The sequence below is a fragment of the Lithobates pipiens genome, unplaced genomic scaffold (assembly GCF_037356315.1).
Source record: "Lithobates pipiens isolate NorthernLeopardFrog02 unplaced genomic scaffold, aLitPip1_a1.2 Scaffold_13, whole genome shotgun sequence".
Classification (NCBI taxonomy): domain Eukaryota; kingdom Metazoa; phylum Chordata; class Amphibia; order Anura; family Ranidae; genus Lithobates; species Lithobates pipiens.
The window spans coordinates 170,098,166-170,115,039 of record NW_027507718.1 but is presented as its reverse complement, the minus strand read 5'-3'; the positions used below and the strand labels follow the sequence as shown (position 1 = coordinate 170,115,039).

Sequence of the window (16,874 nt, the reverse complement as noted above, 5' to 3'; positions counted from 1 at the left end):
ATTGCTTAGAGAACAACACAGCGGGGAAGGATTGCCCTGGCACATGCGTAGTATGGATTCTCTCAGTATGCTTTTGAACAGACCAGTTTACAAACACGAGCTTTATCTGTATTTTTACCTGCTCTCTGTAAAAATATAGATGGTTGGCAAACTAGGGATGGGATAATATCATAGGCTTATGCCATTTGCAGATCTGGAAGGGCTCTGAGCAGTACTAAATTAATACATGTTAAAATGAAAAGTGTGAGCGAAATAAAAAAATGGGTAATGTGTCTGTCACTAGCATTAAGAGCAGTTTATTTTTTATTTTTGTAACCCCTGTAACATCCTAAACCACCCCACCCCACCCCCCCCCCCCCCCCCCCGTTCCAGGCCAAGCTGACGCCATATCACTTAATAGGGGTCTATATGGGCTTCTTTCAAGTCTTTGCAACCACTCCTCTCTTAAAGAAGTGATAGCCGCTGGAATCCATAATCTATTTCTCAACTTGATGAGCAATCTATGCAATGATAATATCCTGTTCTGTACAAACGAAATGTTAACGCGTGCGCACCGCACCCACATTGCGGAGTGTCTTGGTGATTTGGCAGTGCAGTCACAGACAAGCATATGTCTCACCGCCTGTCATTCTCCAAAAGGATTCTGATCACCTGCCCATCTATGGCTAGCCTGACTCTGTACAGTTATATGTAGTACCTGCCACCTCGTTTGCATTTTAGTGTTTCTCTCAGCATATTTCTATCTATTTTTATGTGTCTAATCTGAAAAAGTATTTGGTTTTCTGTCTATCATTTTCCCTCTCCCTTTCCTTCCCTCCTATCATAAAACACAATTCATCAAGGGAATTTGATGAATATTCATGACCTGCAGAAATTAATATGCATAATTATGTAAATTATATAACAGTTAAGCAACCAGATCTCTAGAGTGGCAGAAAAAGGAGGCAGTAGTGCGAGCACAATAGAACCAATAATTAGAAGGTATCATTTTGGTTCTATTTTGTTGCTTATTCAAGCAGCACAAAATGGTAATATGGTGTGTCTGTGTACAAATTTACTCTGTGTGTTGTACAAGCATGAAACTTGGAAAGATATGACCTACAGAAAAGCAGGATTGAATGTTTATCATTTTTTAAATCTCTCAATATTTTTTTTTATAACCATTGGGGAGCGGCTTGATGTCTGAGTGCTGCTGAAGCTTAGACCATTCTATTCCAATGTAGATATATGTACCCGTACATTGATTTTTTTATTTTTTTTTATTTAAGGTATGGAAGAGAGAACTGCATCTGGTGCCTGGGGAGCTGGTGATCACAATGGTTCCTCATATGATCAAGGAAGAGTAAGTTTGAGAAAAAAACAAACAAATGTGATGGCACTCTAGGGAAGTTTATGAACCTGACAAAGGATTTGTAATTCTGCTTAGCCAGTCTTATAATGTAAACACCCCTGTCAGCAAACCCCTCTTCATTTTAAGCAATATACCCGGTTTAAGACCACAAACCTGCTGATTGGACAAAGTAGAAGCAGCTTACAATTATGAAGTCATCATGCTCTCCCTTCCTGTAGGCATGGTCACAAGTGCTAGACTGCTAGCCTGGTACAAGACTATAAAACCATAAATGGCTTAGTGTTAAGCCTCCCACTCTCAGTATGAGTACTGCTGTGCAGGGATTTACGAGACTCATATCAAGTACATTTGCTGGTTGTATGTAAAGTTCATATCATGGGAGTCCAAAAAAAATGTAAAATTTCATTTGTTTTCACCTTTTTGCTTGTCCTTTTTTTCAGGGCTATGGTGATTCCTCCCATTATGGCGAACCCAGGGATCATCCTTCACATGAAGGCAGTTTGTCATCTACTCCTTTCTTAACAACTGGACTTGTAGGTGAGACGCAAGGGAATGTAGATTCAAAGACCCAGACCTTGTCCATATTGCAGTGTTCATCAGATATGCTATAAATTAGTTGTGGTTAAAAGTCTGCTCCAGGTCTAAATTCACTACATATTTCACAAATTTACTAGCTCAAACGAGTTGCTATTGATTTACAGATCTTAAAGTCTAGTGTACACTTTTTTTTTTTTTTTTCTTCAACCCAGCAGGCTCAATGTAAAAAAAAAAAAACCTAAAGAGCTTGGCAGGAGCCACTGTACTAACTATGCAATGTTCGTACAGCAATGAATGGAGGCGGCTGTCAGAACACACTGGTTAGCGCTCTCAGCCATTGGCTGAGAGTGCTGTTCAAATGCCAATCGGCAGAGCCTTTTCGGTCATGTCCCTTCGACATAAGCCTGCCGAATGTTGGCTGGTTTCTAATGAACTGCCCGATGCTGTCCGATATTAAGCCCATGTGTACAGCCCTCAACATTAAAGAAAACCTTAGCATTTTCACTATCAAGTGAATAAAATGGCTTTGTCAGTAAAACAATGTATGCCAAGTCGATCTATGCAGCAGTAAAACTAGACCGGTGCTTTAATTAAAGCTCAACTGCAGCTTCTGTTGCTAAACAAGAATTGGTGATGATGTACCTGGTCCCCCAGGTACTCTGCTAATGTTTTCTAGTTGATCTACCTTAAAATGAATGAAAAGCCAGCATAGTGTATATAGGCATGGCCAGCAGTGGTGTATCTTACTGGTGGTTGCTCCCTACAATTGGCATGCACTGTACATGACATGATCAATGCTGGTGTGTGTGTGTGGTTTTTTTTTTTTTTTTTTTTTTTTTTTCCTCCTCGCTTATCAAACAGGTATAACAAAATGTATTTCAATTACATTTAACAGGCCAAAAGGAAGCAAATAAGAGAAGTTTGTTAGGATAGCTATACATTTGTGTGTGTGTGTGTGTGTGTGTGTATATATATATATATATATATATATATATATATATATATATATATATAATATAATATATAATTTTTTGATCAAATTTTTCTTTTTTCAATAAAAAAAAAAAGCTTACAGTGCTCAAGTACACAAAGTATTAACTAAGTCGTGACAAAAATGTATGATGTGCTACAATTTACCAGTTGTACAGAAACCGCTTTTGCAAATACAAATGAAAAAATGCATAGTATAGAAGTAAAATAAAAAGGACAACATGGCAGTTGAATAAAGTGGCCACCCAATACAAAGTGAACATAAGAGAGACCCATGGTCCAATTCATGCCCCCAATATTTTTAGTATATAGTGGTGGCTGAATATGTAAAGGATGCATGATTCTTCATTTAACTGTGAAATAAAGTAAAACCTAGGAAAAAAAAAATCTACATTCTTATACCCTCTTCAGTGCCTTTTTTTTTTTTCACTTGTAGTTTATCCTTTCAAACTTTGTTCTGTGCTACCTCTCTCCCCATTCTCCATACTACATTCTCTGTTGGCCCTCCCATCCACACTGTTGTCTGGCATCTCCCACTGTCCCCATTACACCCTTTCATATCTGCACATGCGCACGTTGCATTTTACCCCAATATCTCTTTACAATGCCATCTGCTGCATTTAGAACTACTCTGTGATCCTTTGCTTTGTAAGGTACATGAATGCTGAGCCATGTTGCTGCTGCCTTACCTCCTTCCTCTCAACTACAATCTATTTCCTCATTATTTTCCCAGCTATGCTCACCCCTGAGTTGCATTTTTCTGCCATCTACGAGCAAATCACTCTTATGGTTTTTTTTCTTCTTCTTATTTTCTCCTCATGCAGCTACCATTCTGCCTTTTCAGAGCTTTTCTCAATATTACATGGTCAGCTGCTCTTCTCTCCTCCCACAATGCCACCTCCTGCCCGAGAACTGCATGCACTCTACTTCCTTTGTCAAGCACCTTGTTGCTGTTCTGCCACCTCTATCCTTCATCTGCCCAACCCACATCTCTGCATATGGTCAACCACCATTCTACATCTTTCTTTCTTTCTTTCTTTCTCTTTCTTTTGGTCTATGATCAACTCTTGCTCTGCTTCCTATGCTCCTCTCAACTGAACAGGTCAGCTTACAATCCATATCCTCCCTTGATAAATGTAGTGAGATGACACGCCAAATTTTTATCCAGCTAAAATATTGTCTGAGCAGTAATGCATACCAGTGCGTTGATTCACCAGTCATAAATGCATTCATGAACAGGCACACATTTTGCTATTATATACCTCTTAACATAAAGATAATACAATTCATAAATTATTTTAGATTTATGTTCATGTTATGTAAACATAACACACTTGTGCCTTATTGTAATTTCTATCCACTGGGTAATTTTAGGGAAGAATGAGCGACCGTCTTACTCAGCATTTGTACGAGATCCTGGAATGCCTCCAATTAATCAGGTACTGTATAAATGTTAGTTTTTATGTATGTATGTCTTTTTTTTTTTTTTTTTTTCCTCTGATATTCATGATTTATTTTCCAGCCTGGATTTATGCCAGGAGATATGGGGATAACCAATTCCAGTGCCCTCTCACCCACCACTGGAAAAGGAAGCTCACAATTTTACCCTTACACAAATAATACACGGCGGCGTCCCGGAGATAGTAATCTAGGTAAGAGAATGTGTGAAGGTGTGTGTGTGTGTGCGCTTTTTTTTTTTTTGTTAAGTTTTTTATTTTTTTTTTATTTTTTTCCTGATGACACAAACTTATGCAAGAATCTGAACTTTCAGTTTCGTGCAAGTATAATTGTGCAGTCTTGCTTATAAGAGGCTATATTTGCACTCTTAACCACGTCAGTGCCACTGTTATACAGTATTACCACATGTCATGGCATTGAAATAGTTGCCCCTACCCATAAAATAGCCACCATTAGCTTGTTTTAAATTTTATAAGCAGAATATGGGATTTATAGTAGATGTGATCTGGGCAGCTATGGAGCTCTGGTGACGTCTACACTCTACAGGGTTGTAGGTCACCTTCTAACCCCCCCAATTAACAAAATTTGCAATTTACATTTTTGTGGTGGGACTTTTTAAGCACCAATGTATACCAAAATTTGGGAGACAAACACACACGTATAATATATTCCATTTTTACAAAAATTAAAAGCAAAAGACATTACACAAAATCAAGACTGGCAATTGTTACACATGCAAGAGGATAAAGTCCTATTCTTCCATTAAATGTCATAATGCTAACAGATCTTGCGAGCCATAAGGCAGCGTTCTTCTAGAAAATCCAGCGTGTTTTGAAGCTTTCTTCAGGAGTAGAGAGAACCTAAAGAGTAACAATTTGTAAATTTAGTCCCCTAAAAACAATGTCTGCGCTCCATGATCTCCACCCACCCAATTAGAGGCAACAGGGATGTGTACAAAAGGTAGATTCTGAAGATCCATGTAGCAGAATACATTTTGGCCAAAATATGACAACATTTTATTTTTTAATTTTTTTCAGACTTAGTTTTATATCGCAGGAAAAAAAAAAACAGTGGTGATCAACGCCCATCAAAAGAAACTGTGTTGCATGACCATGCAATTGCCAAGTAGCGCAATGTTGTTGACTAGCATAAAATAGCTTGGTCATGAAGGGGGTAAAATCTTCCAGTGCTGATGTGGATAATTTGACGGGTATACTGAATTTCAATTTTGAAAACAAAAGAGCCCCTTAAGGAGGATTTGGCAAGATTTTACACATTCTAATAGCCCAGGGTCCCAAACAGAAGTAATAAAAGCCAAAATTCCAGAAAAAAATATATAGAAGCCCTTCTCCCCAAACACCACTCTCAATTCAGAGCGTGGTGTGTATGAGCTGATGACGTCACTGGCTGCAGAAATTGTAAATAACTCCTAAACGGTGCACATTTAGGATATATTCATTGTACCTACAGGTAAGCTTTATTATAAGCTTACCTGTAGGTACAAGTGACCAAGTGTTGCTTACTTACGCTCTAAGGCTACTTTCACACTGAGGCAGTTTTCAGACGTTTTAAAGCTGAAAATAGCGCCTGAAAACTGCCTCTCATGCCTCCCCAGTGTGAAAGCCGAGTGCTTTCACAATGGAGCGGTGCGCTTGCAGGACGGGGGAAAAAAAAGTCCTGCAAGCAGCATTTTTGGGGCAGTGTAGGAGCACTGTATACAGCTCTTCTACACCTCCCCTTCCCATTGGAATGAATGGGCAGCGCTTCCAAAGCGATTCGGAAGCGCCCCGCAATGGGCACTTTTAACCCCTTTGGCCGCTAGCGGGGGTTAAGAACCCTGCCAGCGGCTGAAAAGTGGCGCTAGTTTTAAAGGTGCTTTACCGCTGTTTAAGCGGAGCTTTTTGGCTGCTAACAGACCCGCCGCCCCAGTGTGAAAGTAGTCTAAGTATTATTAATGGCAATACAATTATTTTAGTAAATATAAACTGCTAAATAACTTTTCTCACCAGCAGTATATAGCAGTCTTGTGACGTCTATCAGTGTCAAGGCCGAGCAATGGTTAAAGCTTGTAGAAGGAATTTTCATTCTCTGACTGAGGCTGCATGATCCCTGAACCTCTTCTGGACAGTGCTGACTGGCCCTGTGCTGATTACATGCACCAAGTACTGAGTCCTGTTTTGCGAAGGGGTCAAATACTTATTTCACTCATTAAAATGCAAATCAACTTATAACTTTTTTGAAATGCATTTTTCTGGATTTTTTTTTTTTTGTCTGAAAATTAGACTGATCACTTCTTTGTCAGTGGGCAAACTTCCAAAATCAGCAGGGGATCAAATGCTTTTCCCTCCTCCACTGTAGAAGAGTTTAATTTCACCTACGTAGGACTCTTCAGTTTTACTTATTTGGAGATGAATATTCCCTTTTTTTTTTTTTTTTTTTTTTTTTTTTTTTAAATGCATAGACCCAGTTCTAACTAGTTAAATGTAATGCAGGGTTACTAACCATGTGTCTTTTATCGTTTTCATCATGCAGATCCCCAGCCTAAAAAAGTGCGCAAAATACCCCCAGGACTCCCTTCATCTGTAAGTAGTGTGCCTATAGAAATATAAATACTGTAATGTATTGAAAGGGTGGTTTGTATCCTTTGTTTTTTTACTGCATTTTCTTTGTAAAGGAGAACATAAATTTGCTATATAGATTAATCTAAGAAGAAATCCATTCAGAATAGAATTGGTGCTTTCTGCTGCATTGTTCCACTGCCACCAACAGTTTGCACATTGCACACTATTCAATGCCTCCATAGCAAATTAGATCAAGTGCAACAACAACATTACCAAGCCAGAGCACACAACATCATAAAAGCAAATTGTATCACAATGAAAAAAAAAGTCAAGCTGTGACAGCACGTAATACCACACCAAGACTGCATCTTATCACATTACAGAAGCAAACTGTTGAATGCAGGAGCCTATTTCAGGAGACGATTGAATTAAACTAGGGAATGGCTTAACATGTCACCCATTTTTACTAGCACACTTTTTTAATGTCCCTCAGCAGAAATCCTCATACCTTTTCACATCAATCTGACACTCGGCAAGATCATTTTCACACCACTTGGGGTATAGCAACTACATGGCTCATCGGCTTTGTCCAGCCTTGATCCTTATGGGTTTTTGCAAAATTTGTTTATAAATATAAATCCTCTATTGTCATTAGTTGAATTGCATGGTTGAACATTCCAGCTTTGAGCAAATTTTGTTTCATGATCTTAAACATTCCTAGCATATTTTGCACATTGAATGAGCTGTCCTTTAATCATCCATAAATGTGATAGACTTCACCATGGACGCTTGCTTTCTTGCCATCTCTAACCTGGAGATTGGTTTGAGGATTTTGGAAGTTTCTGGTGTTTCCTCTTCCTTTTTTTTTTTTTTTTTTTTTTTTTTTTTTTTTGTGAAATGGCTTCTGCTATTCTTTGACTTTTTTTTTTTTATGGTGGGCTTTGCCTGTGTGTGTGTGTGTGTGTTTATTTTTATTTTGCTATCTTCTGAGCAAAATATCCTTGACTCTTGGTTCTAAAGATTATTATTTTTTTTTTTCCAAAACATGTTGTACAGAGCAGCCCCATTCCTGTTCTGTTTGGGTCCCCCGCTGGCACTCCTCCCCCTGCCAAGTGCCCCTAATGGCATGCTGCAATGCCAAAACGATGGGGGGGGGGGGGGGTGGTGTGCACGCAGCAAGCTCACGCCTGTGAGTGGACATTTATATATGGAGTGTGGCTTGGCCCTGCCCCCACTCTATACTCATTCTATACTCATTGGCTCACTGGCTGTAATTGACAGCAGCTGGAGTCAATGGCTGCCACTTTGTGAGCCAATGAAGAGACAGACCTGGGAGAGCTGCTGTTCTCATGCACATCGCTGGATCAAGATGGGGCTCAAGTATGTATAGGGGGGGGGGGGGTTTGCCAAACCCCCTGCTCTACAGGCACAATCGCATACCTGCATGCCGCAGCTTTCTTCCGGGTCCACCCTTGCGGACTGGGAAGGCTGTACTGACAATTCGCTGCAGCACAAGACTATCAGCTGGTCCTGGCCAGTGTTTTATGGCCGGCACCCACTGATTTTACTCGTGGGAATGACAGAAGAGGGCCCCATGTTAGTAAACACTGGGCTCTCTTCATACAGCATCAATGTGCACATTTCTTAGTAAAACACAATCACAGTAAACACACTAAACCTTGTTAGACACATTTAATCCCTTCCCAGCCAGTACAGTGACCGTATAGATTTTGTATTGCATACAGAATTGCATGACCATGCAATCATCAGTTAAAGTAGTGCCGAACTGCAAAAAAATGGCCTGGTCATGAAGGGGGTAAAATCTTCCAGAGCTCAAGTGGTTAATGCATAGAATTTGGTAATGACCAGTATTTTGTGTTCCCTTCAATCATCAATGTAAAGCTAAACCCAAAAACATATTACAGCTTACCAGTCCTTGGATGTGGTGGCTGCCTTAGTTTTTATATATCCTAAGAACATTTTCAGAAATTGTCAATTCCTGTAAGCTCTAAAACATAAACACCCTTATCAATCTTGTGTAAACTACTAGTCCAGTGTTTCTCGATTCCAGTCCTCAAGGTGCATGTTTTCAGGATTTCCCTCAGATGAAACTGCTGTGGTAATTGCTAAGGCAGTGAAACTGATCAAATCACCTGTGCAAAATAATGGAAAGCCAGAAAATGACCTGTTGGTGTGATTTGAGGACTGGAATTTAGAAACACTGTAATAGTCCTATTAATGTAAAGGATGCATGATTCTTCATTTAACTGTGAAATAAAGTAAAACCTAGGAGAAAAAAAAATCTACATTCTTATGGAGCGTCGGATGTCAGCGGTGACAAGTCCGCTGACATCCAACCTGCTCCGATCCGAAAAAGTGTGACAGAGGAAAAAGCGGTCCGTCGTCGCCTGATCTCCCATAGGGGAGAGCGGTGCTGTGACAGGTCCGTCCCTGCGCAGTGTGCAGAGTCAGACCTGTCATCTTCCTGCTCAGCAGAGATCGCTCCGGCGATCCCTGCTGAGCAAGCGGATATCCACGGGGTGGATCAGCACTGATCCGCCCCGTGTGAAAGGACCCAAAGTAAAACTGTGTGTATAGTTGGTCTTTTTGTTTATAGCGCAAAAAAATAACTCCAGAGGTGATCAAATACCACCATAAGAGAGCTCTATTTGTGGGGTGAAAAGGACATACCGTATTTTTCGCTCCATAACACGCACCTAGGTTCTAGAGGAGGAAAACAAGGGGAAAAAATATTCCGAACCAAATGTACTAAAATATTTAATATACTACTACTCTAGGTGGGTGGTGGACACACAGCAATACCCCCCCCCCCCCCCACTTATCAAATCTGCCCAGTTACACTATACCTGGGTGGTGGTGGGGGTGGACACCGAGGTAAATGGGGGGGGGGGTAAATCTTCAGGAGGTCGAGTGGTTAAAATATGCCTCTAATCATGCTAATGTGCATGAACACATAGGTTAACATTGAGCTGCTTCTACAGGCAAACCTCCTGTAAGAAGCAATGGTTTTTAAGTCAGTGTTTCATGGACCCCAAGATGGTCTTCGCTTTCCCTTTAAAGACATTTCACAACACTTTTTCTGCTTTGGCTGTGTTGTATGGGAGGGATTTTCAGCATTGCATTTCCATTTCAGGACTCTACAAATTTAGTCTTTCATCAGAACCAAGGTTTTGTACCAAGGTTATTGTGCCAGCACTAGCTCCTCTTCATTCAGCTTCCATGTTTTAAAAGGACTCCTCATACACCACAAATTTTAGTCTACAGACATTACAGGTGTTTTATTTTCTCTAGTACACTATAGACTCCAGGATAGTAGCCATCTCCTAGGAAGAGAACATCCATCCCACCCACCTATTAATGCTTCATTGTATCATTCTGACTCCAAGTAACTCAAGTGATACTAAAGTCATGTTTGTTATAAGTTATATTTACCTGCTCTTTGCAGTGGTTTTGCACAGAGCAGCCCAGATCCTTCTTTTTCTCTGGTCCCTCTTCGGTGCTCCTGTCGCGTGCCCCCCACAGCAAGCAGCTTGCTATGGGGGCATCCAAGCCACAGCGCCGTTTCCATTCAGAGTTCCTCCCCTCTTCTCTCTCTCTCAGTGCTACTGTGCCTCAGCCAATCAGGAGGGAGAGTCCTGGAAGACCGACATTGCTGGATAGAGATGGGGCTCAGGTAAGTATTAGGGGAGCTGTTTCACACAAGGCTTTTTCGCTTGATAAAAACCTTCTGCCTTTACAAATACATTAAGCATTACATGGAACGATCTGAGACTCGTTAAATTTTTTATTTTTTTTGTCTTAAGGGTCCAGTCGCACCAGCTGCTGTTGTGACACAGAGGCTGGAGCGTGCAGCACAGTTCGGTGGGATCATCCCACTGTCTATAGCCGCCCCTGCTCCTCACAGTGAACCATGCCCGCGCACCACTGCAACACAGTGGTATGGACCAGGCACACAGGAGATTGGACAAGGCAATCGCACCTAAATGTTTGAGATTTCTCTCCTCCTTTGTGTCTGAATTTTCTGGTGGCATTTCCAGCTTAAGTCAAATAAAGCCTGTGGGGAATGAAAGAAATGGGGATCTCTTCAAACGGTAGCATTTCAGGGGGCGCTAAAGATAGATCACCTTCATGTTTTTACCTGGCACAAATGGAATACACCAACAAGTAGTCTTCAAGACCTATTTATTGCAACTTTAGTTTGGGACGTTCTTTTTGGGTAAAAAAAAAAAATTTGCATTCTTTTACAGGCTGTCCCCGGGTTAGCATGATTCAAGATTCTGTAGGTTTGTTATTAAGTTGCATTTGTATGCAAGTTTCATAGTTAGTAAGGTTGAATAAAGACACCAGTCCATCCAGTTCAACCTGAGTGTCTGCAATTGTCCCTGTATATTGCACACTCACATTGGTCCCTACCCTCAAGGAGCCCACAATCCAAGGTCCCCATTCATATACTAGGGCCAATTTTGGACAGAAGCCAATTAACCTACCTGCATGTCTTTGGACTGTAGGAGGAAACCGGAGTACCCGGAGGAAACCCACACAGGCACAGGGAGAACATGCAAACTCCAGGCAGTTAGGGTCATGGTTGGGAATCGAACCAGTGACCCTTCTTACTGCTAGGTGAGAGTGCTAACCACTACACCACTGTGTCACCCCAAGTTGGAACTGGTACTTTTTTTTTTTTTTTTTGATAGATGGCCTAGAGAAGGGTATAATTTATTTTGCTTTCTGTGCCCCTGTCTAGAAGATTTCACCACTTTCTGTACCTGTGACAATTGGCTTTTCAAACTTTTGGGTTGTTGTGAAAACAAGGATTGGTGATAAAACTTCATTGGAGATGCCTTTTTTTCCCATGATAACTTCCAGAAGTGAATTTCCCTTCCTAGGAGTGTAGCATAAGTGTCACCAGAGGGTGGTTATTGAGACCGTAGCCCCGAGTCTCTTGCCGCAGGGTCGCGGCTAGGCTGCATTAGAGGTGGAGGGGAGAGACTAGCGGGCGGATGAGCAGAGATAATCTCTCCGCCCGCTCCACATCGCCACTCTTCTGCCCTCACAGCCAGGCCACTTCAATGTGGGAGCAATGTGCGGTGGGGAATAGAGAGATGACACCATCTTCCGCCCTCTCAGCGTGGGCCTCTTCAATGTCGGAGGTACTGCAGGGAGCAGAGAGATTACATCATCTCTCACTGCCTGCCCTGCATCTCCGCTCTCCTCTCACTAAATGGACCAGTGCTGCCATCCTGCCACCAATGCAGCGACGATGCACATTTGGGGGCACTGGCTGGCGTGGCAGGTGACATGGCAAGTGACATTATGCAAATGGTGGCAGGTTATGTGGCAAGTGACGATCCACATCTAGTGGCAAGTTAAAAAGCTGCATCGTGACAGGCGATGGTGGGAAGTGACATGCTGCATTTGGTGGCAGGAGATATGGCGACACCCCAGGGCTCCCACTGATTCTGCTTTATGGTGAGTTGAACCACTTCATTATATATTAGAATGTAACCATAGAAACGATGCACCTTGATCACCCTGACACCATATCAACCATGGTGCCATGATGATTGAAACTTCAACACCAGCCTTTGCCTGCAAAACATTTCTTACCACCGGCATAAAAAGATTGGTAACCGCTGCTATGGGCTCTAGCCCCAGATCTTTTACAGACCTTGCAACATCCCTGCTGTATAGCATTCCAGCTCCATGTTTTTTATAACTCTCTGGTAGACTTTATCAGCCGATTTTTCAGATCTGAGACTTGGAAAGGAGTCTACAACCAGAAGTCTTCACATTCATTTTGAGTAAGCAAGGCCATCCTCAGGTGCATCTGGTTGCCCTACAATAGAATATCAAAACAGAGTTGTTCTTATTTGTGATATTGACAGGCCATCTGTGAATTTCATAGTTAACCTGGTCGAAAAAATTCACATCCCCCCCCCCCCCCCCCCCAGAAAGCAATCGATTTTATTCCCTGAATCAACTTTACCGATAAAAATTCGTATCAAAGTCTTTGGGGACTTCTAATTGATATTGAACTCTTATTTCATCTGTGTTGCGGTTTTGCCATGCCATTGTCACGCTGCAATCGTGCCAAACTACATCGCATGAAGCTTGTCGCCCAAAAGTAGCTCCTGCTTTGGCGAAAATTGCACCTTGTTTAGGTGCCATTGAAAAGGCATAATACCCTTAACACTCATGCTGCATTTTGCCAGCATTGCAGTGTGATTTGAAATTGCGGTGATTCCGCCCATGATCCCAGATTGCTAGATGTGAACGGGGCCCAAAAGTCTATAGAGCAGTGCTCAGTTAAATAAGTGTTATCAAATTATGTCTTTGCAATATACTTTACATTATTTGTAAGGTCATTAGTAAAAGAAAAACAGGTTAGAAGCTCAATGCTGGAATGGCTAATCTTTTGAAAATACAAATAGCTGTCTCCTGTTTTGGTATTTTCTGAGTCAGACCCAGAATTCCAGACATGCATACTTCAGGGCTGGTGATTTAGAAAACCTTAATCCAGAGGATAACCGTTTCATTTTATATGCATTTTACTCATGTTTCCAAAGTATTACCTAAACCCTGCCTACTTTGCACTCCAGTGAAGTCTCTGCTGTGTAATTTCACGTAATGGTTAGACAAAAACATATAGTATATACGCTCACCAGCCACTTCGGCACACCTGTTCAATTGCTTGGTAACAGATTGCTAATCAGCCAATCACATGGCAGCAACCCAATGCATCCAGACATCTGGACATGGTGAAGACTACTTGCTGAAGTTCAACCAGAGCATCAGAAAGGGTATTTTAAGTGACTTTGAACATGGCATGGTTGTTGGTGCCAGACAGGATTATCTGAGTATTTCAAAAACTGCTGATCTACTGGGATTTTCGCACACAGATAATGGTCTGAAAAAAGAGAAAATATCCAGTAAGTGGCTTTTGTTTGGACGAAAATACCTCGTTAATGTCAGAGGAGAATGGCAGACTGGTTCAAGATGAGAGGTAACTCAAATAACCGCTCATTACAACCAAAGTATGCAGAATGTGAATCTCTGAATGCACAACACACACCGAACCTTGAAGCAGAAGGGCTACAGCAGCAGAAGACCACACCGGGCCACTCCTGTTGGCTAAGAACAGGATATTGAGGCTACAATTCACACAGGCTCACCAAAATTGGACAATAGAAGATTGAAAAAACGTTGCCTGGTCTCGATTTCAGCTTTGACATTTGGATGATAGGGTCAGAATTTGGTATAAACATGAAAGCATGGATCAATCTGGCCTTCGATCAATGGTTCAGGCTGGTGGTAATGGTGTGGGGGATATTTTCTTGGCACACTTTAGGCCCTTTATTATCACTTGCGCATCGTTTAAATGCTACCTGAGTATTATTGCTGGCCATGTCCACACCTTTGACTACAGTGTACCCATCTTCTGATGACCGCTTCTAGCAGGATAATGCACCATGTCACGAAGCTCAAACATTTCAAACTAATTTTGTGAACATAATTTGTTCACTGTACTCCAATGGCCTCCACAATTGCAAGTTCTCAATCCAATAGAGTACCTTTGTAATGTATTGGAACGGGAAATTTGCATCATGGATATGCAGCTGACAGCATCACGCAGTTGCTGTAGATTTATCATGTCACTATGGACCAAAATCTGAGGAGTGTTTCCAAAATGTTGAATCTACAGTGCCTTGTAAAAGTATTCACCTCCCTTGGCATTTTTTGTGTTTTGTTGCCTCACAACCTGAAATTAACATGGTTGGTTTGAGGATTTGCATCATTTAATTTATAGCACATGCCCACAATTTTGAAGATTGTGTTTTTAATTTTTTTTTATTGTGAAGCAAACCACAAATAGGACAAAATAACAGAAAAAAGTAAATGTGCATAACTCTGAGTTTGCCACATCTTACCACAAAATTTTTTGCCCATTCCTCCTTGCAAAACTGCTCCAGCTACAGTTGGATGGTTTGCGCGTGGGGACAGCAATCTTTAAGTTTAACCACAGATTTTCTATTGGATTGAGGTCTGGGCTGTGACCAGGCCACTCCAACACATTTACATGTTTCCCCTTAAACCACTCAAGTGTTGCTTTAGCAGTGTGTTTGGGGTCATTATCCTGGGTGAAGATGAACCTCCGTCCTAGCCTCAAATCGCACAGAGTGGTACAGGTTTTGCTCAAGAATATCCCTTTATTTAGCACCATCCATCTTTCCCTCAACTCTGACCAGTTTCCCAGTCCTGACTGCTGAAAAACATCCCCACAGCATGATGCTGCCACCAACATGTTTCACTGTGGGAATGGTGGTGTTTGGCGCAAACTCAACACATCACCCAGACATAGCGTTTGGCCAAACAGTTCAATTTTAGTCTCATCAGACCAGAGCACTTTCCTCTATACATTTTGGGAGTCTCCTACATGCCTTTTTGCAAACTCAAAACGTGCCATTTTGTTTTTTGCTGAAAGTAATGGCTTTCTTCTGGTCACTCTGCCATAAAGCCCACCTCTATGGAGCGTATGGCTTTTTGTTGTCCTATGTACAGATACTCCAGTCTCTGCTGTGGAACTCTGCAACTCCTCCAGGGTTACTTTATGTCTCTGTGCTGCCTCTCTGATTAATGCCCCCTTGCCCGGTCTGTGAGTTTTGGTGTGCGGCCATCTCTTGGCAGATTTGCTGTTGTGCCATGTTCTTATAATTTGGTTATGATAGATTTGATGGTGGTCCTAGGGATCATCAAAGATTTGGATATTATTTTATAACCTAACCCTGACTTGTACTTCTCAACAACATTGTCTCTTGTTTGGAGAGTTCCCTGGTCTTAATGGCAGTGTTTGGCTAGTGGTGCCTCTTGCTTAGGTGTTGCAGCCTCTGGGGCCTTTCAAAAAGGTTGCACCAGAGCTTTTTTTTGGGCTTCATAACAAAGGGGGTGAGTACATGTGCACATGCCAATTATCAGTTTATTTCTGAAAAATTGTTTTATGTATATATTTTTCAAATTTTTACGTCACCAACTTGCACTAATGTGTTCTGATCCATCACATATAATTCAGATAAAAAAAAAAAAACATTGAACTGAAGGCTGTAATGTAACAAAATAGATAAAAAGCCAAGGGGGGGGTTGGGGTGAATACTTTTGCAAGGCACTGTATGCCACAAAGAATTAAGGCAGTTCTGAAGGCAAAAGGGGGTCCAACGCAGTACTAGCAAGGTGTACGGAATAAAGTGGCCAGTGAGTGTACATCTGCCATATAAAAACAGAAGTTCCCCTGCAGTGCTTCTGTTTTTTTCCAGGGAGTATTGATAATGCCAACTTACTACTTTTACCATTCATTTGATGAAGGTTTAGCTAGAAGGTTCAAAAACACCTGTGTGCCTCTTAAATACAGTTGACCATATTTTTTTGTTTGCTTTTTTAATACAATTTTTGCTCTAATTGTTGGATGCATTAATAAAGCTATTGCTTAAATCCTATTGTTGTGTTTGCATTTTGATCCTGGATAATGGAGAAAGCAGTGTTGCATTGTAGTTTGGCAGTAACTTTTTAAAGCTGAGCTCCAGGAAAAAGCTGTTTTTGACATTTGCTGTGTCCAGCTTATTTGTCTCCAGTTGTTATATGCTGTTAGAGGGTTGCTGGGGATGCTGAAAATCTTGTATTATGCTGCATAACACTATTGGCTTTCTTTTCAGCTCAGATGCTAAGCTGGTCATACACTGATATAACGTCCGTTCAGCAGTCAGCGTTTGAATTTCTATCATTGCGAGGCGGTCTCTGTTCGACAGAAGTCAATCAGTTAATTGTTGGGTTGACCTCTGTCGTAGTGATATTTTGAAAAATTTCCATCAATCGGCTGTAGCCACTGATCAGTGTATTCTGATACCTCATTTGTGTGGATGGATGATTCTGTATTATTTTTCATTGGCTGAACAAAGTATATGGCC

At 41.3% G+C, this 16,874-nt stretch overlaps 1 protein-coding gene across 7 annotated transcripts in view; it reads left to right on the top strand.

Moving 5' to 3' along the window:
• Positions 1–16,874, top strand: part of TCF3 (transcription factor 3) — a 162,461-nt gene that overhangs the window by 83,752 nt on the left and 61,835 nt on the right. For all 7 annotated transcript variants that reach the window (XM_077475859.1, XM_077475857.1, XM_077475861.1 and 4 more), the window contains 5 exons: positions 1,269–1,342; positions 1,792–1,888; positions 4,253–4,317; positions 4,401–4,530; positions 6,869–6,918. In XM_077475859.1, coding sequence (XP_077331985.1) covers positions 1,269–1,342; positions 1,792–1,888; positions 4,253–4,317; positions 4,401–4,530; positions 6,869–6,918 — 416 coding nt within the window. The remainder of the gene's footprint in view (positions 1–1,268; positions 1,343–1,791; positions 1,889–4,252; positions 4,318–4,400; positions 4,531–6,868; positions 6,919–16,874) is intronic.